Source organism: Maniola hyperantus, chromosome 9 (assembly GCF_902806685.2).
Source record: "Maniola hyperantus chromosome 9, iAphHyp1.2, whole genome shotgun sequence".
Lineage (NCBI taxonomy): Eukaryota > Metazoa > Arthropoda > Insecta > Lepidoptera > Nymphalidae > Maniola > Maniola hyperantus.
Window position 1 is genome coordinate 13,277,414 of NC_048544.1, and position 15,645 is coordinate 13,293,058.

Below are 15,645 nucleotides of genomic sequence, written 5' to 3' on the forward strand. Positions count from 1 at the left end.
CATATCACATAGAGATTAGAGATCAATGAAAGCATAGATTATCTACTATAATGAAAGGCTCAACAAAAGAGTTAGAATCCGGAGCCGTAAACGGTAAAACCATAGGACTGGTAAAACCTAAGGGTAAAACCATGAAACTTGAAAGCCAGTTTAAAAAAAACCTGAAATTAACCTAACCTAAAAAAAGTGTAAAAAACAAAAAATATCTAAGTTTTAATCAAGTTTTATTAATAAAGCTTAATTAGAATTTAAATAGAAGAAATTGGTGATTGAAAGCGAAAGCGATACGAAAGATTGGGATAAGTAAAAATCGTAATCTGGAGAGGAATTTCTAAATACACAATAGCAAGAACTGAATAGTAATGTTTTCGTATGTAAATAAAGGTATTCTTTCAAAGCTGGTGAGATTTAACTCCACGGCATCAGGTGTATTTGTAAACAGAAATCCAAGGAATTTGGAGCGAATGCGAATAGCCCGCAAACCAGATGGCTACCATTTAGAGAAACCTGGCCGAAAGTTTTGGCACAAGTAAGCTTTAAAAATTTAAATTTTGTATTTAAGGGATAATATTCTAAGCTTAGAAATGTGATAAAAAATACACATAGTATTAATTTTCAGATTAATTCTGACACCAACAAACAGAACGGTAAAAGCAGAGGTGGTCCACTTTGTTAATGGTCCAGTTATTGAAGCAAAAACATCTGAATGGGCACTCCGCAACCAACTTTACAGTATCACAGATACATGTGCTTATATCAACCTCGGAAAAGTGTTCGCTCAAAGGTGCCTTGAAAGTGGTATTTTGGAAATGTATTGCGATATTGAACCGGTTAAAGGAGGCAAAGTTGAGAAATTCCTAAATGAAGTTGTTAAAGGAGGAATCAAATTACAAGAAATGGATGTTTATAAGAAGCCTGAACCATGGGATCGGTTTAGACCTGAAAAGCCTTGGGAGGTTACTGAAGATTAAGTTCTGTTTGCTTCTGCCATATTAATAAGTTTTATTAGTTAAATAGTTAATTTTTATCAATAACAGACATGTTTTCTTTACCTAATATTTTTTTTAAACAACCTAGATCTAGAAATCCTTAGAATGCTTTGAGCTAAGTTTAAATTAAATGAGTACCTACTACCTATATGGATGTCAAATAAATATACTAGTCTTGGATAGTTCTAGGAAACTAGGTTACGAATTACTAGGATACTACATCGCTAGGCTAAACCATGTCTTTGTAGGGTTCCGTAATCCGTACCTCAGAAGGAACCCTTATACTTTATAGGATCACTTTATTGCCTGTCAAGAAAAGGGAATCAAAACCTACCGGGATGGTAGGTAGGTAGGGAAAAAAAGTGTTCACGAAAAAAAATTAGTTTACTTAAGTACGTATAGATGGCGCTGTCCGTCATAAACTTGCAACCTTGCACATAAAAGTGTTAAATATCTTGTACCACGGTACGGTTAGACTAAAATCGTAGTGGACTATCGTATCGAATCGTAATAGACTATACGTTTACGAAATCCAACCATAAAAAGAAGTTTATGAATATAATCTGTTTAATTTTTGAACGCAGTTTGTTCGTTTCGTCTGATTTCCGTTTCTGTAATATGAAATCAAAGAAGCAACTTTTTAAAAATGTACAAGGTATTATAAGATTAAACATGTTTCAAATTATTTGGATAAACAGAAATATTTTTTCTACATTCATACAAATATTTAAAGAAGATATTAATTTAATATTAAATGGGAGTTTATTTTAAAAGTTTCTTTTTTATTGTCAAGCTAAAATGGCGGAAATATGGCGGAAAGCATGATGGCGTCGTTTTCTATTCAAACAATGGACTGGCTAATAAACATATAGTCGTCCCTTTCTAACTTATGGTTCAAGTCATTAAACAGTATGCACGCGTGTGATCAATATGGCCACGTGACCTGTCGTCAGTCCTGTCTATATTCGACTGCGACTCATAGGTCGCGTAATTGCAAATGCAAAATGTGGAAACGTTTGTGTTGTTCTAAAATATTATTTTGTGGTTAGCTCTATATTATGTTTTTACAATGCCTGCATCAATTGGCGTCAATTTACGTGTCACTGGCCACTGTAGCCAAGGCGGTAGAAAGTATATGGAAGACTTGTTTTCCGTTGCGTATCAACAAACTGAAGATGAGCGGGATTTGGAGTATGCATTTTTCGGAATTTATGATGGCCACGGTGGAGGCGAGGCGGCGGCCTTCGCGAAGGAGCATCTCATGGACTCTATTGTGAAGCAAAGGCAATTTTGGTCTGACAATGACGAGGATGTACTCAAAGCAATTAGAAATGGTTACATGTTGACCCACTTGAACATGTGGAAAGAAGTAGGTAAATGTCAACAATTCAGGATTTCATATAGTTTTTTAAGTTTAATAACAGTTTTCAAGGATGCCTCGACAAATTTCAAGGGGAGGCGAGTGATTGTACCAAATGTTTTGCTTGACCTTGTTGAGTCTGCTCATTATTTTTTTCTAGAGTGCTTTGACATTGAGTCAACAAAAGAATTTGTAATGGTTGAAGTTTTGTTTTTGTAACTTCTTTAGATAACATCTAAAGTGACATGCACAGAGTTTATTGTTACACAAGTTTTGGTAACTTCCCACATTTGCTGAAGTGAAAGCTGTTTTACCAGTTCTTTTTTTTATTTATTACAGAATCAAGTTACCTCTTACCGAAAACTCTACAATATAAAGGTCAAGTGTTGCAAAACATTCAGAAGGAAAATCGCTGATTTTAAGTTTTATAATTTAAATAAACAATCAATAATAGCCCATATTTTGTGATTATCACAGAAGCACACAGCTTTTGCCCACTTTGTCAATATTCCATATTCCACAAGAGTATTTTAAAATTCTTCAGGTAACCTTTTACCCTGATAAATGGTATTCTCCGGCATGTACAAGTAACTTCTGTACCAAATTTTGTCAAGATTGGTAGAAATCCAAATTTAAAAATATTTCATCCATCAAACTGTCCTCGAACTACAAAATGTAGATTGTGGCTCTTTATGTCATGTATAGACTACCAACAGTTTGTGGAAGCACATTCTACTGAAAAGAGTCAGCAAGAAACTCAGTACTCTCAGTTACTGTTTTTCTTATTTAAACCCTTAATAAACAAGACAGACACTCCTGCTTTCTTCTTTCTAATTTGATCACCTTCCTGAGTATTCCCCTCCACTTTTAATACAGGTATCCCCTACCTAAAGATTGAGTTTGCATAATTCAGGCTGCATTATCACTGGCCAATAAGTTTGATTGCAACCAAACACTAGTCTTTACTGTGATAGCTTAGTGGTTAGGACGTCCTCTTCTAATCGGAGGTTGGGGGTTCGATCCCGGGCACACACCTCTAACTTTTCGGAGTTATGTGCATTTTAATTAATTAAATATCATTTGATTTAACGGTGGAGGAAAACATCGTGAGGAAACCTGCATGCCTGAGAGTTCTCCATAATGTTCTCAAAGGTGTGTGAAGTCTACCGATCCGCACATGAGAGGAGACCCGCGCTCTGTAGTGAGCCGGTGATGGGTTGATCATGTTGATGATGATGACTAGTCTTAACATTTAAATAAGTCTATACATTAATAATGGTTTTTGCAATATCTTATTTATTTGCAGAGAAATGGCCAAAAACAGTAACAGGGTTGCCGAGCACTGCAGGAACTACTGCCAGTGTTGCTTTTATAAGGCGAGGCAAAATATACATTGGCCATGTCGGAGACTCTGCCATAGTTCTGGGTTACCAAAAGGATGGTAAGTAAAAGATAATTGTAGTCCTTCATGTTACTCTCTCTCTCTCTCTCTCTCCTTACATTGTATTCCTCTTTGTTTAAAAGCCTTTCAAGTACAGTGGAAACTCGATTAACCGGACTAATTGTTGTCGTTGGGGATTCGGATAATCGAAAATCCGGATAATCGAATGTATGAAGAAAAGTGGGTTTTGTGCATATTATGTAGTTCACTATAATAGTATTTTTAATTTTCAAAGTAAGATAACTATACCAAGTGGGATATCATATGAAAGGGCTTTGCCTGTACATTCTAAAACAGATTTTTATGCATTTCGGTGCCCGAGTCTGACTTGCACTTGGCCGAACAATTTTCGGTTGGTAGCCCAGATAATAGCGAATCCGTATAACTGAGGGCCGGATAATCGAGTTTCTACTGTAATAGAAATGGTTTTCTTGAGATAATAATGCAATGGGCTTCCAATCCCTTTTGGATTCCAGATTCTGAGGAATGGGCTGCAAAACCTTTAACATTGGACCACAAACCAGAATCAACAGCAGAAATTGACCGCATCCAGAGATGCGGTGGCAAAGTGATATCTAAAGCTGGAGTGCCACGGGTGGTGTGGAACCGCCCCCGGCCGGGGCACAAGGGGCCCATTAAGAAGAACACTCCAATGGACGAGATACCCTTCTTGGCGGTGGCGCGATCGCTCGGGGACCTGTGGAGCTACAATCCCCAGAATGATGAGTTCATTGTTAGCCCCGACCCTGATGTTGGAGTGTTGACTATTGACCCCACCAAGTTTAGGTATGTCTACATTAATATCTACTTACAGTATGCAGCAGAAAATGATGTACATCGACCTTTAGAAGGAGATAGCGGATTTGTAGAACATTGTCTCTGTTGTTGAGACTGATAAAACATCATATAGGTGTGAGTGACAGAGAAAGTCGAAATGTAATTCTAAAGGCAGATGTACATTATTTTCTGCCGCATACTATATTAAATGAGTATTTAATTAAATGTTAGGTACATAGGGCGAAGTTTGTTAATAATTTCATAATTTTAAATTAAGTACTAATGTATAATGCATAAAATTTAAGTTCTCACGCGCCATTTTAATTTAATGTGTCAAACTTCATGTCAAAAAAACGATTTTAATTCTTATTTTACCATACTTTTGACATGACAGTTTACCCATAGATCTAAAATGGCGCGTGAGGAGTAATTTTGTACGGGCTACAAGTGACTAAAGTCTTTTATTAAACCTAAATCTATATTATATTAGGTAAAGTTTGTAAGTTTAGATCTCTGGAACTAATGAACTGATTTGGAAAATTCTTTCAATCATATAAAATGAAATCTATATTATGTAGCTACATTATCCCTGACTGCTATAGGCAGTATGTGTCACGCGGACGAAGTCGCGGTAAAAAGTTAGTATTGTGTAAGCATTTTTAGTTAAAGTTGTGCGGCGTACTAGATTTTTTGTTAAAGAAGACCATGGAAAGAAGTGGAAAAATGTAGTTTATCTTACAGAGTGGTTGGGTCGGGTAGACCCAGCCCTTGTGCACTACACCTCAGATAATAAACATATACCGTCACCTTACGGCATGTGATATAGATTATTAATTTGTTTATTAATATGAATACTTTATTCTCAATTTCCAGGTGCCTCATATTTGGCACGGACGGTTTATGGAACATGATATCTCCGGAGGGTGCAGTCAGTTTAGTGCAAGCCACCGAGAAGCACAACGAGGCGGCCCTCGTGGGCGGCGTCGCCAGCCAGCAGCGCGACTGGCTCAACCCCTCCAAGAGCCTCGTCGACCACGCTCTAGAGAGGTACGTATACTCGTGGCGACCCTGTATTTGTGCTGCTTTCATGCTGTATAAAGTGTTACAAGTTTTTTTTAATTTGCAGATGGTCCAATACCCGAATGAGAGCCGACAATACGTCCGTCGTCACGTTAATGTTAGACCCCCCCGGACCTCCGCGGGCGACCGTGCTGCGCTCCCGGACCTCGCAGAAGCCGCAGACCGCCGTCGCCGCCGCGTCCGCCGGCAGCGCCGCGCCGGCCGCGCCCGACCCCGTCGGTCGCGTCGACGAACCCAAACCCGACGCGGCCGACGCCGACGCGACCCGACAGGTGCCGCAGAACGGCCTCACCATCATGACCAGGTACTCGGACGTCGACAAGACGCCCGCCGCCGACGACGCCGCGCGCGAGCCGCTGCCGCCCCTGCCGCCCTGCGCCACGCTCGACGGCCGCTTCTCTGTCGCGCCGCGCGAGCCGCCGCCCGACGACTCCGGCCCCGACGACGAGGCCTTCAGCAACTACGGCAACCCCGCCGAGTCCTACTTCATGGCGCGCCTGCTCAACCGCACGCGCCTCGTCAACTCGCTCGGCGACGTGCACGACGAGCTCAGCCACGCCGCGCCCGCGCCGCCTCCCGCCGCCGAGCCCGCGCCGCCCGCCACCGAGCTGCCCGAGTCCGGCGACGCGCCTGCCGCGCTCGACGCCGCGCCTGCGTCGCCGCCCGCGCCCGACGCCGACGGTGGCATCCAGATCAACGAGGTCTCCTCCAGCTCGCCCACCGACGCGCCGCCGCGACGCGCCCGGCGCTTCCGCGGCGAACCGCGCGTCGCGCCCGCAGCCGCGCCGCACGACCGCGTGCTGCGCTCGCATCACGAGCCCGAGCGGCCGCGCACGCGGCTCACCTCCACGCGCGCACGGCCCGAGCCCGCACCCGCGCCGCTCGAGCGCGTCGTCGTCCTGTCGCGCCGCGCGCCGCCCGCGGCCGCCGCGCCGCGCCGCCTCGCGCCCGAGCCCGCGCCCGACGGCGGCGGCGATGACGCGCGCCGCGCCACGCGCTCGCAGGGCGCGCGGGCGGGAAACTCGGAGCGCGCCCCGGGACCGGCGCGGCGGGCCCCGGCGGCGCGGCGGGAGGCGGCGCGGGGCCGCTCCAAGGAGAACCTCGGCCGCCGCGGCCGCGCCTGCGCCGCGCGCGCCTCGCCCTCGCCGCCGTCGCGCCCGCCGCGCACGCGCCGCGCCGGTAGCGAGCCCGAGGTGCACTCCACGACGGGCGAGGCGCCGGCCGCGCGCGCGCTTCGCTCGCGCAACGAGTCCGCGGCGCCGGCCGACGCCCGCGCCGGCAAGCGGGCGCGCGCGCCCGACGCGCCGCCCGCTGCCAAGGTGGCGCGGCTCGGCAAGCGCGCGTCGGGCCCGTGGGCGCCGGCGCTGGCGCTGCGCAGCCGGCTGCGGCGGCGGCTGGCCAAGTAGCGGAGTTACCTGTGGTGTCAACGGTGCCTTGTAGTGCTGCCGAGCGAGGCTCGCGAGAGATCCAAAGATGACTGCGTCGTATACGGTTACATTTCTGTTGTTATTTTTGTTAATTTTATCGCTAGAGCCGCGGACAGGGTGTAGTTTGGTTTCGCTCCGCGGTCGACGTCTTGTTTCCTTTCTCGGTTGGGCGGAAGCGGCCCGGCAACGATAGTACAAACGAGTTATCGCATAGTTAACTAATGAAATAAAAACGCGGACCAGGGAGATCATATTTGCCCAAATATTTATTTTGTCTATATTCATAACAACTGTCGCTCGATGCATTTAATTGTAGGGAAATATGAAAATTTGATTTTCATAAGCGGTCTTGTCGAAACAGAGGCTACATAGGAAAATCACAAATGGATATGTTTATTCGAGCTGGTTAGCCAAAATATAAATACTATAGAATACCAAGAGTGCTTTTCTTAAAAAAAATAAGTAAAGATAAGAATAGAATATATATTCATATATGCAAAATATTTTTGTACAGTTGCCACTAAAATAGTAGTTTAAATTATTCATAAAAAATATTTTGTCTATGCAAACTTAATTTTAAGAATCAGAAGTTATTCTTTTAAGAAAGGAATTATTTTTATGTACTTCCTAATTAAGTTTGGTATTTCCATGCAGACCTTGTTACGTCAATTAAGTCTAACTCAGCGATGCTTGTTTAAAAAAATGTAAAGGTAGAAACATACTTTTACCACGCAACGCGGCTTGATAAAACGACACGTATTGAGTCGTATATAGATAGTTAATAGAATGCTAAACTGCCTTCAGAAAAAGGTGTTTTTGTCAATGTTACAGCACAACTTGCTTAAACTTCAATCTTTTTTTTTTCTAATTTTTTTTTTATTTTTTTATTTTATACTTTAAAAATGCATGCCAGTTTGCCAGTTATAATTGTGTCTACACTCTAATTTTTTTCTCTGTGCATTGTCAACATAAAACACTGCTAATACCCAGAATTATGTTTGATTATGTCATGCTATTTAATAGATAACTACCAACTTTTGGCCTACCCTGGCTGTGAATTTGTTGCATGCCACTGATTACACTGCAATCTCCCTATAGCTTAGCGTGTTGAAAGTATGTTTCCTGCTTAAAACCTGTTAAATGTATAATAAAAATCAGCGTTCAATATGTTTGCAGCAACAAAAACTCTTGGTGCTTATTCACTCAGACATCGTCCTTATATATTTTATCTATGACATTACCATCTCTTTTCTATGTTATATTCAAAGGATCTTACTAATAAAAACTTACACACGGTTTATACACTAGCCGGTATGGTAACTAGCCAGTATATCGTGCCTTTTACAAAATTATAGGATTATATTTTTTTTTCACGTTTTTTTTTGTGGTATATAAGTTATCATCAGTACTATCACCTGTTTCCATTTTTGCCAGCGTTCTGGTTACACCCTGTATGTTTAATTTTTTTTAAAGTCTAGTTTCACGTCCTTTAGCACTAGATTGAGCATATTGTATGAGCAGTGTGTAACTTTGCATCAGTAAGAGCCAAAATGATGATTGTGATCACGGAACCATTGAGTTATCGCAAAGACCAAAAGGCGGTTCGTGTACTGCGACTTTGTTAATTTTAATATAAAACAAAATGTTATCAAAAATGATATCAAATATATTTAAGTAAGAAGTGAAATTTCTTACTGTTAATAATGTCCAAGGTTGTACATACATGTACATTGTACGTATATACGTAGGAAAAATAAATTATATTATGATGTAATATAATGGGATAAACTTCCGGAAATCACATACCTCCGGTGAAGCTGAAATTCGGTATAACAACGTATTTTGACCTCCTAATCACGAATATTCACGAAAATTTGCGCAAATGCCATTTTGAATATATCAAAAACTAGCTTATGCTCGAGACTTCGTCCGCGTGGACTACATAAATTTCAAACCCCCATTTAACCCGCTTAGGGGTGGAATTTCGAAAAATCCCTTCTTAGTGGATACCTACTCCTTACAATGAACACACACTCCAAATTTCATGTATCTAAGACCAGCGGTTTAGGCTGTGCGTTGATGTATAAGTCAGTCAGTCAGTCAGGACTTTGAATTTTATATATACCTACAGAAGAAGATGAAGGAGATCCTCTTTTCGTTCGGTATGCATAATTGCGCATTCCTAACCGATTTAGACTATTTTAGGGGGTGTGTACTGTGTTTGTACAGCGGAGATAAGGAATTGTTGGGCGTCACTCCCACATTTTTAAAAATCTTTTTTTTGTAATATAATATAATATTCGTCATAAGGACGTGGTAATACGTTATTATACCAAATTTCAGCTTCATGGTGGGTATATGTGCTTTTCGGAAGTACACCCATATAATGTGCCTCATACGTTACCGAGTTAACAAAAAATAGGTGAAAAAGTGTTCTTTGATAAAATGAGTTTATGTATTTTTTTATTGAGAATAAATTTTATGACGTGTAATTTAGCTGTAAAAGATGATATAATATAATTTGTTAAGATATATATGTTAAGGGTTCTAGTAAATTTCACACAACCACACTCTTAAGATGTATGGGAGTCGTTCATTTGAAAATTTTGTTAACGACTATCGCAGACGACCGAAAAATCACAGAGATAGAACCATAGAATACTTAATATTACCTTACAGGTATAGAAAGAAGGCTTATTCCACAAAGAAGGTGAAATAAATACCGACTCTTGGTACGACGCAATAAAGTGCAATTCAGCTCGCACAGTACTGCTGTCTAAAATCTAACAAAGCCTCTCTCTCGATAGCGTAAACTGAGTGTAAATGAGCCCGACCTTATAATATAACGTTATACTTTAATGCCCACACACGTCCCATTAAAAATGGTTCTACGAAAATCAGAGTAAGTGAGAATCAACTCAAGCCGATCCGGTCCCATTTTATGACTTCTTAGAATGATAAAACATACAGAGTGCCAACGCAAGTGTGTTTCAAATCGGTCCAGATACCTTGGAGAAATCAGTGTAAATACCTTGGAAAAAAAACGCACCGAATTGAGAACCTCTTCCTTTTAGGAAGTCTGTTAAAAAGCGGTCGTCTGCGTTTAGCCGTACAAAAAAGTAATTGTAATAATATGCATGAGTTGCTAATTTAATACTAATATTTGAAATTAACAAAGTTTTAAAAATTGTAGAAATATACTTAACTTTTGGAGAGTTTTTTTATTGTAGCAAAATTAAAAATAATAATAATTTATTGTTAACATATCGTACCTTTTCATGAAATATAAATTTAAATTGTATTCAATGGACGTGGTTACGTATCAAAATTGTTGTATCAATTATATTATCTTTAAATATCTTATGAAAGATTCCCATGCAATGTTACTATTATAAAAGACCCAGTTTTTTTGTTCAGCAATAAAAATTGTGACGGAAACTTTAAGTTATTATAATGCCCGGTTTACATTATTCCAGTGAGCTCAGTCCAGCGCTGGACTGGAATGGATGCTCTCGGTGTATCATTCCAGATATTGAAATTACTATTTATAGCGTACTAGCTGATTAAGTCCGCGTGGAATTAGATTATTTAAAATCACGTAGGCTCTTTGATTTACCAGGATTTAAAATAGCCTATGCCATTCTCTAAGTCTAACTATATGCATGCGAAAAATCACGTCTATCCTATTTTAGGGGGGTAAATGGGGGATGGAAATTTGTATGAAAGTCAATCATCTTTAAGGTTACATCGATAGAAATTGGTGTATAGGCGTTCAGTTAAGAATTAAAAAAAACGTACTTCACGATTTTTGAAAATTCTACTGCCTAGAGGGTCAAATAAGGGATGAAGTTTGTATGAAAGGCCGTCATTTTTCAAGTTATTTCCATAAAAATTGATATTTGGGTTTTCGGTTACAAAAGAAATAAATACGTAGGTACCTATTTCAGGATTTTTGGAAATTCTACCTCCACGCCGATTTTCTAAATTCCTCCCGAGCGAAGCTGGGGCGGGTCAGCTAGTGGATTATAAACCTGCTATGAATGCTACTGGTATAATGTGAACCGGTTGACTAGCGTTTGCTGGATATAATGTAAGAAGGAATGCGATGTTATGGATGGCGGTTGCGTCTCTACGTAACTGTAGGAAAGGTAAATGGGTGAAGCTGCAACAAATTTACAACTATCTATTAATAACTATTACTACTAAAGTAAAGAATTATTGTAGACTTTATTTTTTGATTTAAATAAAGTTTGTATGAAAATAATTTTGTTTTTTTTACTGATTCGTCCCCAGAATAGGCACTAATCCGGTCTGAATTTGAGAAATGAAGGTCCGAAACGTCTTGTACGTGATAAATCGCTTGGCGGCACGGTTTTGCCGGTAGGGTGGTAATTAGCCACGGCCGAAGCCTCGCACCAGACAAATTAAGTGATTAATGGAAAGGGGCGACGACCCTCAGCAATGAGCACGACCCAGGGGGAGACTTGCCGCCACTCTCGCCCCTGAAGTCTTTACGTGACACCCACTGTGCCAGAGTTTTTATTCAGATACATTAGCCCTTGACTGCAATGTCACCTGGTGATAAGTGATAATGCCGTCTAAGACGGAAGCGTAGGGGTATGGCAGTTTGTATTAAACCCATACCCCTTTTTTGGTTTCTACACGGTACGGCTTTGCCGGTAGGGTGGTAACTGGCCACGGCCAAAGCCTCCCGCCAGACCAGACCAGAAATTTAGAAATTATAAAATTCCAAACCTCTGCCGGGAATCGAACCTGGGACCTCCCACAAATAAGACCACATCAGTTACCACTGCCCCAGGGAGGTCGACAAAGAGTCCAGTATGCGGAAGCTGTAACAAAACGCTCCCCTCAGTTCCCTGCAGAGAGACATGAATGGAAGCCGCCGCCGCCCGCCCCGTTACAGTCACATCTGTCTCTCGCACTCTACACTAGGGTTGGCAACATTCATCGGTTTTTATTTTATTTTACAGCAGGTTCCGTACCTCAAAAGGAAAAAGGAACCCTTATCGGATCACTTTGTTGTGTGCCTGTCCGTCGTGTCTGTCAATAGTGTGTGTCTATAGGGTACCTACTTCCCGTTGACTTAGAATCATGAAAGGCAGGTAGGTCTTATAGCACAAGTAAATGAAAGAAACCCGTGAATTTGTGGTTACATCACAAAATATATAATAAAATGTGTTTACGAAAACTGCCATACCCCTTCCAGGTTAGCCCGCTTCCATATTAGACTGTATCACCACTTACCACCAGTCAGATTGCAGAATGCAGTCAAGGGCTAAGTTGTATCTGAATAAATAAATAAATTCCAAAAAACTCACGAACATGTGCAGGCACAGAATGCACACGAACCACTCGTGCGCGTGTTAGAAGACCCCCTACTAGGTGGACGGACGACATCAGAGAAGTCGCAGGGAACCACTGGATTCAGGCAGCGCAAGACCGTAGCGTGTGGAAGTCCCTACAAGAGACCTATGTCCAGCAGTGTACGTCTATCAGTTGACGATGATGATGATGATATGGATTGAGTTCCGCGCATTGCTGGAACGAGCCGCTTCATTTCTTTTATTATTTATATAATACTAGATGATGCCCGCGGCTTCGCCTGCGTGGTTTTAGGTTTTCGAAAATCCCGTGGGAACTTAATATTTTCAAAGACAAAAATTAGCCTATCCCTAGTAGCCCGTCCCCGGGATGCAAGGTATCTGAGTAACTAGGTACCTCTCGTGAAAACATTTAAACGGACGATTCTTTAAAAATCCCGTGGGATTGCCACGAGTTACCATCCCGTGGGATAGCATCAGGGTTGAGGAGCTGGGTCCTTGAATTCAACGATAAAGTCCGGAAAACCGCCAATATCTCCAATATCAATTTATAACCGATAGTTTCTAAATCCAATCAGTTTTGATGGTCAGGTCCTGTACAGCATCAGGATTGAGGAGTTGGAATGCAAATCGGTTCAGAAATCTCGAAGATTTCGGTGTGTATATAGGGTAGAAAAACACAACTCCTCCTTTTTTGAAAGTTAGTTAAAAAAGTTATTTATGTTACTCCTTGGTTAATCCTCTACTTGTCTGTGAAAGTCCCGTCAAAATAGGTTCAGCCGTTCCGGAGATTAGCCCGTTCAAACAGACAGACAGACAAAAAGATTTTAAAACGTGTGATTCAGTTATGGTAGGTACAGTTCAAATAACCATATAAGCCTAATATGAGGTAGTTATTTCAATATTACAGACAGACACTTCAGTTTTATTTATTAGTATAGATGCGTGTTGGTTCGTGCGCATACGCAAGTGCGGATTGGCCTTTAGAAAAAAAGTTTAGGACGTTATGAATAACTATGCATTAGCAAAATAATAAGGTATCTACTGAAATCGCTGCAATCACATTCTTTCCTTACACAAGGGTCGCCAATATTTTCGGGAAAATTTCAGGACATTTTTAAAAATTCTAAAATTACTTATCTTCTTTCCTAACATTTTTTGATATTTATTCGTGTTTAATTTTTCAATCACGCAGACATTCAAAAGTTTACAGTGTTTTAAAGGTTTGACAACAAAAATTTTAGGAACCTATACTTGTACCTTACATGATTAGCAATAAGTACCTAATTGCAAATATGTATTGTATAGATAAAATACAGCAAACGTATGCAAGTGGTGATGTGACAACCCTAGCTCCCTATCACCCTACTATTCAACTCGCTAGGTTTATAGTTTGGGTGCGCGCTCTAGCGTCCCGTATCCCACCCGGCCGGTCCGCACTCAGTTACGCCACGATCGTACTACAAACCGTCGCGTTTCTATACCAAGCGACTCAATTAACCCGCTCCGTACGCTAGAACAGTGGAAGAAACGTGAAAATTACAATTGCAGTTTGTACCTATGATTTTCGAGTGTTACATTAACGCCCAAGTGCGGTAAAAGCGGACAAGTGACACGTAGAAAACGCGGGAAAAGTTGTCCCTTTTTTTTGACGTGCGTGCGTTTCGGTTATCGATCGACTTGTTTTACTGCATTGCACCGGCACAATGATAATAGTGGATGGTTGCCTGTTTTTGTTTACATCTCTCCGGCTCCTTATATTCGAGTTTTGATCATGTTTTCGAAATACTCGACTCATTATTTCACTTTATATGTATTATTATCTTAACATACCGAGTTTACTTTTAATGAATATTATTTTGTTTGTGAACAAATTATATAGAACGCATACGCGTTATCCTCTAATTAGTGAGAATTGTCCTCATTTATCGCTGTCATGTATATTTTACCTACATAGCTTCTATATTAAATTAACTATTAGATATAATATTTTCTATTGGTTATACCTACTACCTATATGAGTTACTTACCTATATCAAATTCTCTCAGATATAATTGTTACTAGCTTATGCTCGCGACTTCGTCCGCGTGGACTACACAAACTTCAAACCCCTATTTCACCCCCTGGGTTGTTAAATTTTCAAAAAACCTTTCTTAGCGGATGCTTACGCCATAATAGCTATCTGCATGCCAAATTAAAGCCCGATCCGTCCAGTAGTTATAATAATTTTAATTTAAGTAGAGAATTTTTATCTTCAAGTAAAATGAGTTCTACCTAACCTAGTTCTTCTTTGAATTTCCTGTATCACTTTGACCATCTCCTATCCATTGTAATCGCCACTAATAAAATTTTAAAGTTCTGTGCCAATACTTGTGGCTGGTAGCAGCACTTTCCTGACTGGAATTAGATTAGTTTCTCAAGGTTGTACAATGTGTTTCCTTAGGTTTCTACGTTTCTGCATTAGAGCGGGGCAGTAGCAGATTATGTGCATCGGAGTCTTCTCAGACTCCTGGCATAGTCTGCAAATATCTGTCTTGTTAAGGATTAACAAGGTTTAGGTTGTACATGTGTCTATCTAATCCATAGCTGCAAGATGCATAGCTTTTTAGTTGTTTTTCATAGTTTATGGCAATAAGTTTTTAACCAGCCTCCAAAAAAAGAAGGGGCTAACAATACGAGACGCCTTTTTTATATTTTACATTTAAAATGTTTCAAGGGTAAACGGGATCCGGATCAATACACTATTTTATTATTATGTATGTGACTGACGAGTTCGCATTCTGCTATCCAGTAACTGGCTTTACCAGTTTTTTTCTCGCTATGTTAACGTATATTCGACAATTTATTACTTACTTGATGCTCGCTTGTGTCCGTTTAGTGGCTATGATATCGGAATCGATTAAACAAATTGGCTATCAATTGGTTTTTAGATGGGGTCATAATGTTTCTTCTTTATGGCTCCATGTTGTGCGTTATAAGTCCCGTAAATTGCTATTGCGCTGGAACCATGTCTCATTAACATCGAAATGACGTCAGCCGAAATAAAAATATACCATCAGCTCGAAACTTCAGTCTAGTGCTGACGTCACTAAAATGGCGGCCACGCGCATTAGCAATTTACGGCACATAAAATAATATATTTTTTTCAAATAACATTATCAAATAGGTTTGATTTTCAGTTAAAAGTTCCTTGATTGAGTATATGATGTTCCTGAATCCGAAGGTGAA

At 40.9% G+C, this 15,645-nt stretch overlaps 3 protein-coding genes across 3 annotated transcripts in view; 2 read left to right on the forward strand and 1 right to left on the reverse strand.

Moving 5' to 3' along the window:
* Window positions 1-15,645, reverse strand: part of LOC117985477 (uncharacterized protein F58A4.6) — a 138,214-nt gene that overhangs the window by 103,359 nt on the left and 19,210 nt on the right. The window lies entirely within an intron of this gene.
* Window positions 124-1,051, forward strand: mRpL18 (mitochondrial ribosomal protein L18). Its single transcript, XM_034972284.2, has 2 exons — window positions 124-529; window positions 620-1,051. The coding sequence occupies exons 1-2, from the start codon at window positions 363-365 to the stop codon at window positions 969-971; spliced, it is 519 nt and encodes a 172-aa protein (XP_034828175.1). The 5' UTR covers window positions 124-362; the 3' UTR covers window positions 972-1,051.
* Window positions 1,919-11,338, forward strand: Pp2C1 (protein phosphatase 2C). Its single transcript, XM_069501062.1, has 5 exons — window positions 1,919-2,362; window positions 3,656-3,790; window positions 4,267-4,576; window positions 5,441-5,614; window positions 5,694-11,338. Exons 1-5 carry the CDS (start codon window positions 2,059-2,061, stop codon window positions 7,051-7,053), a joined length of 2,283 nt encoding a protein of 760 aa, XP_069357163.1. The 5' UTR covers window positions 1,919-2,058; the 3' UTR covers window positions 7,054-11,338.

Excerpts from the sequence above, each read along its gene's own strand:
- Pp2C1 (XM_069501062.1), top strand. The coding sequence starts at position 2,059 with ATGCCTGCATCAATTGGCGTCAATTTACGTGTCACTGGCCACTGTAGC. Across the intron at positions 3,791-4,266 it reads TCTGGGTTACCAAAAGGATG|ATTCTGAGGAATGGGCTGCA; the intron begins GTAAGTAAAAGA and ends TTTGGATTCCAG. Across the intron at positions 5,615-5,693 it reads GTCGACCACGCTCTAGAGAG|ATGGTCCAATACCCGAATGA; the intron begins GTACGTATACTC and ends TTTAATTTGCAG.
- mRpL18 (XM_034972284.2), top strand. The coding sequence starts at position 363 with ATGTTTTCGTATGTAAATAAAGGTATTCTTTCAAAGCTGGTGAGATTT. Across the intron at positions 530-619 it reads GGCCGAAAGTTTTGGCACAA|ATTAATTCTGACACCAACAA; the intron begins GTAAGCTTTAAA and ends ATTAATTTTCAG.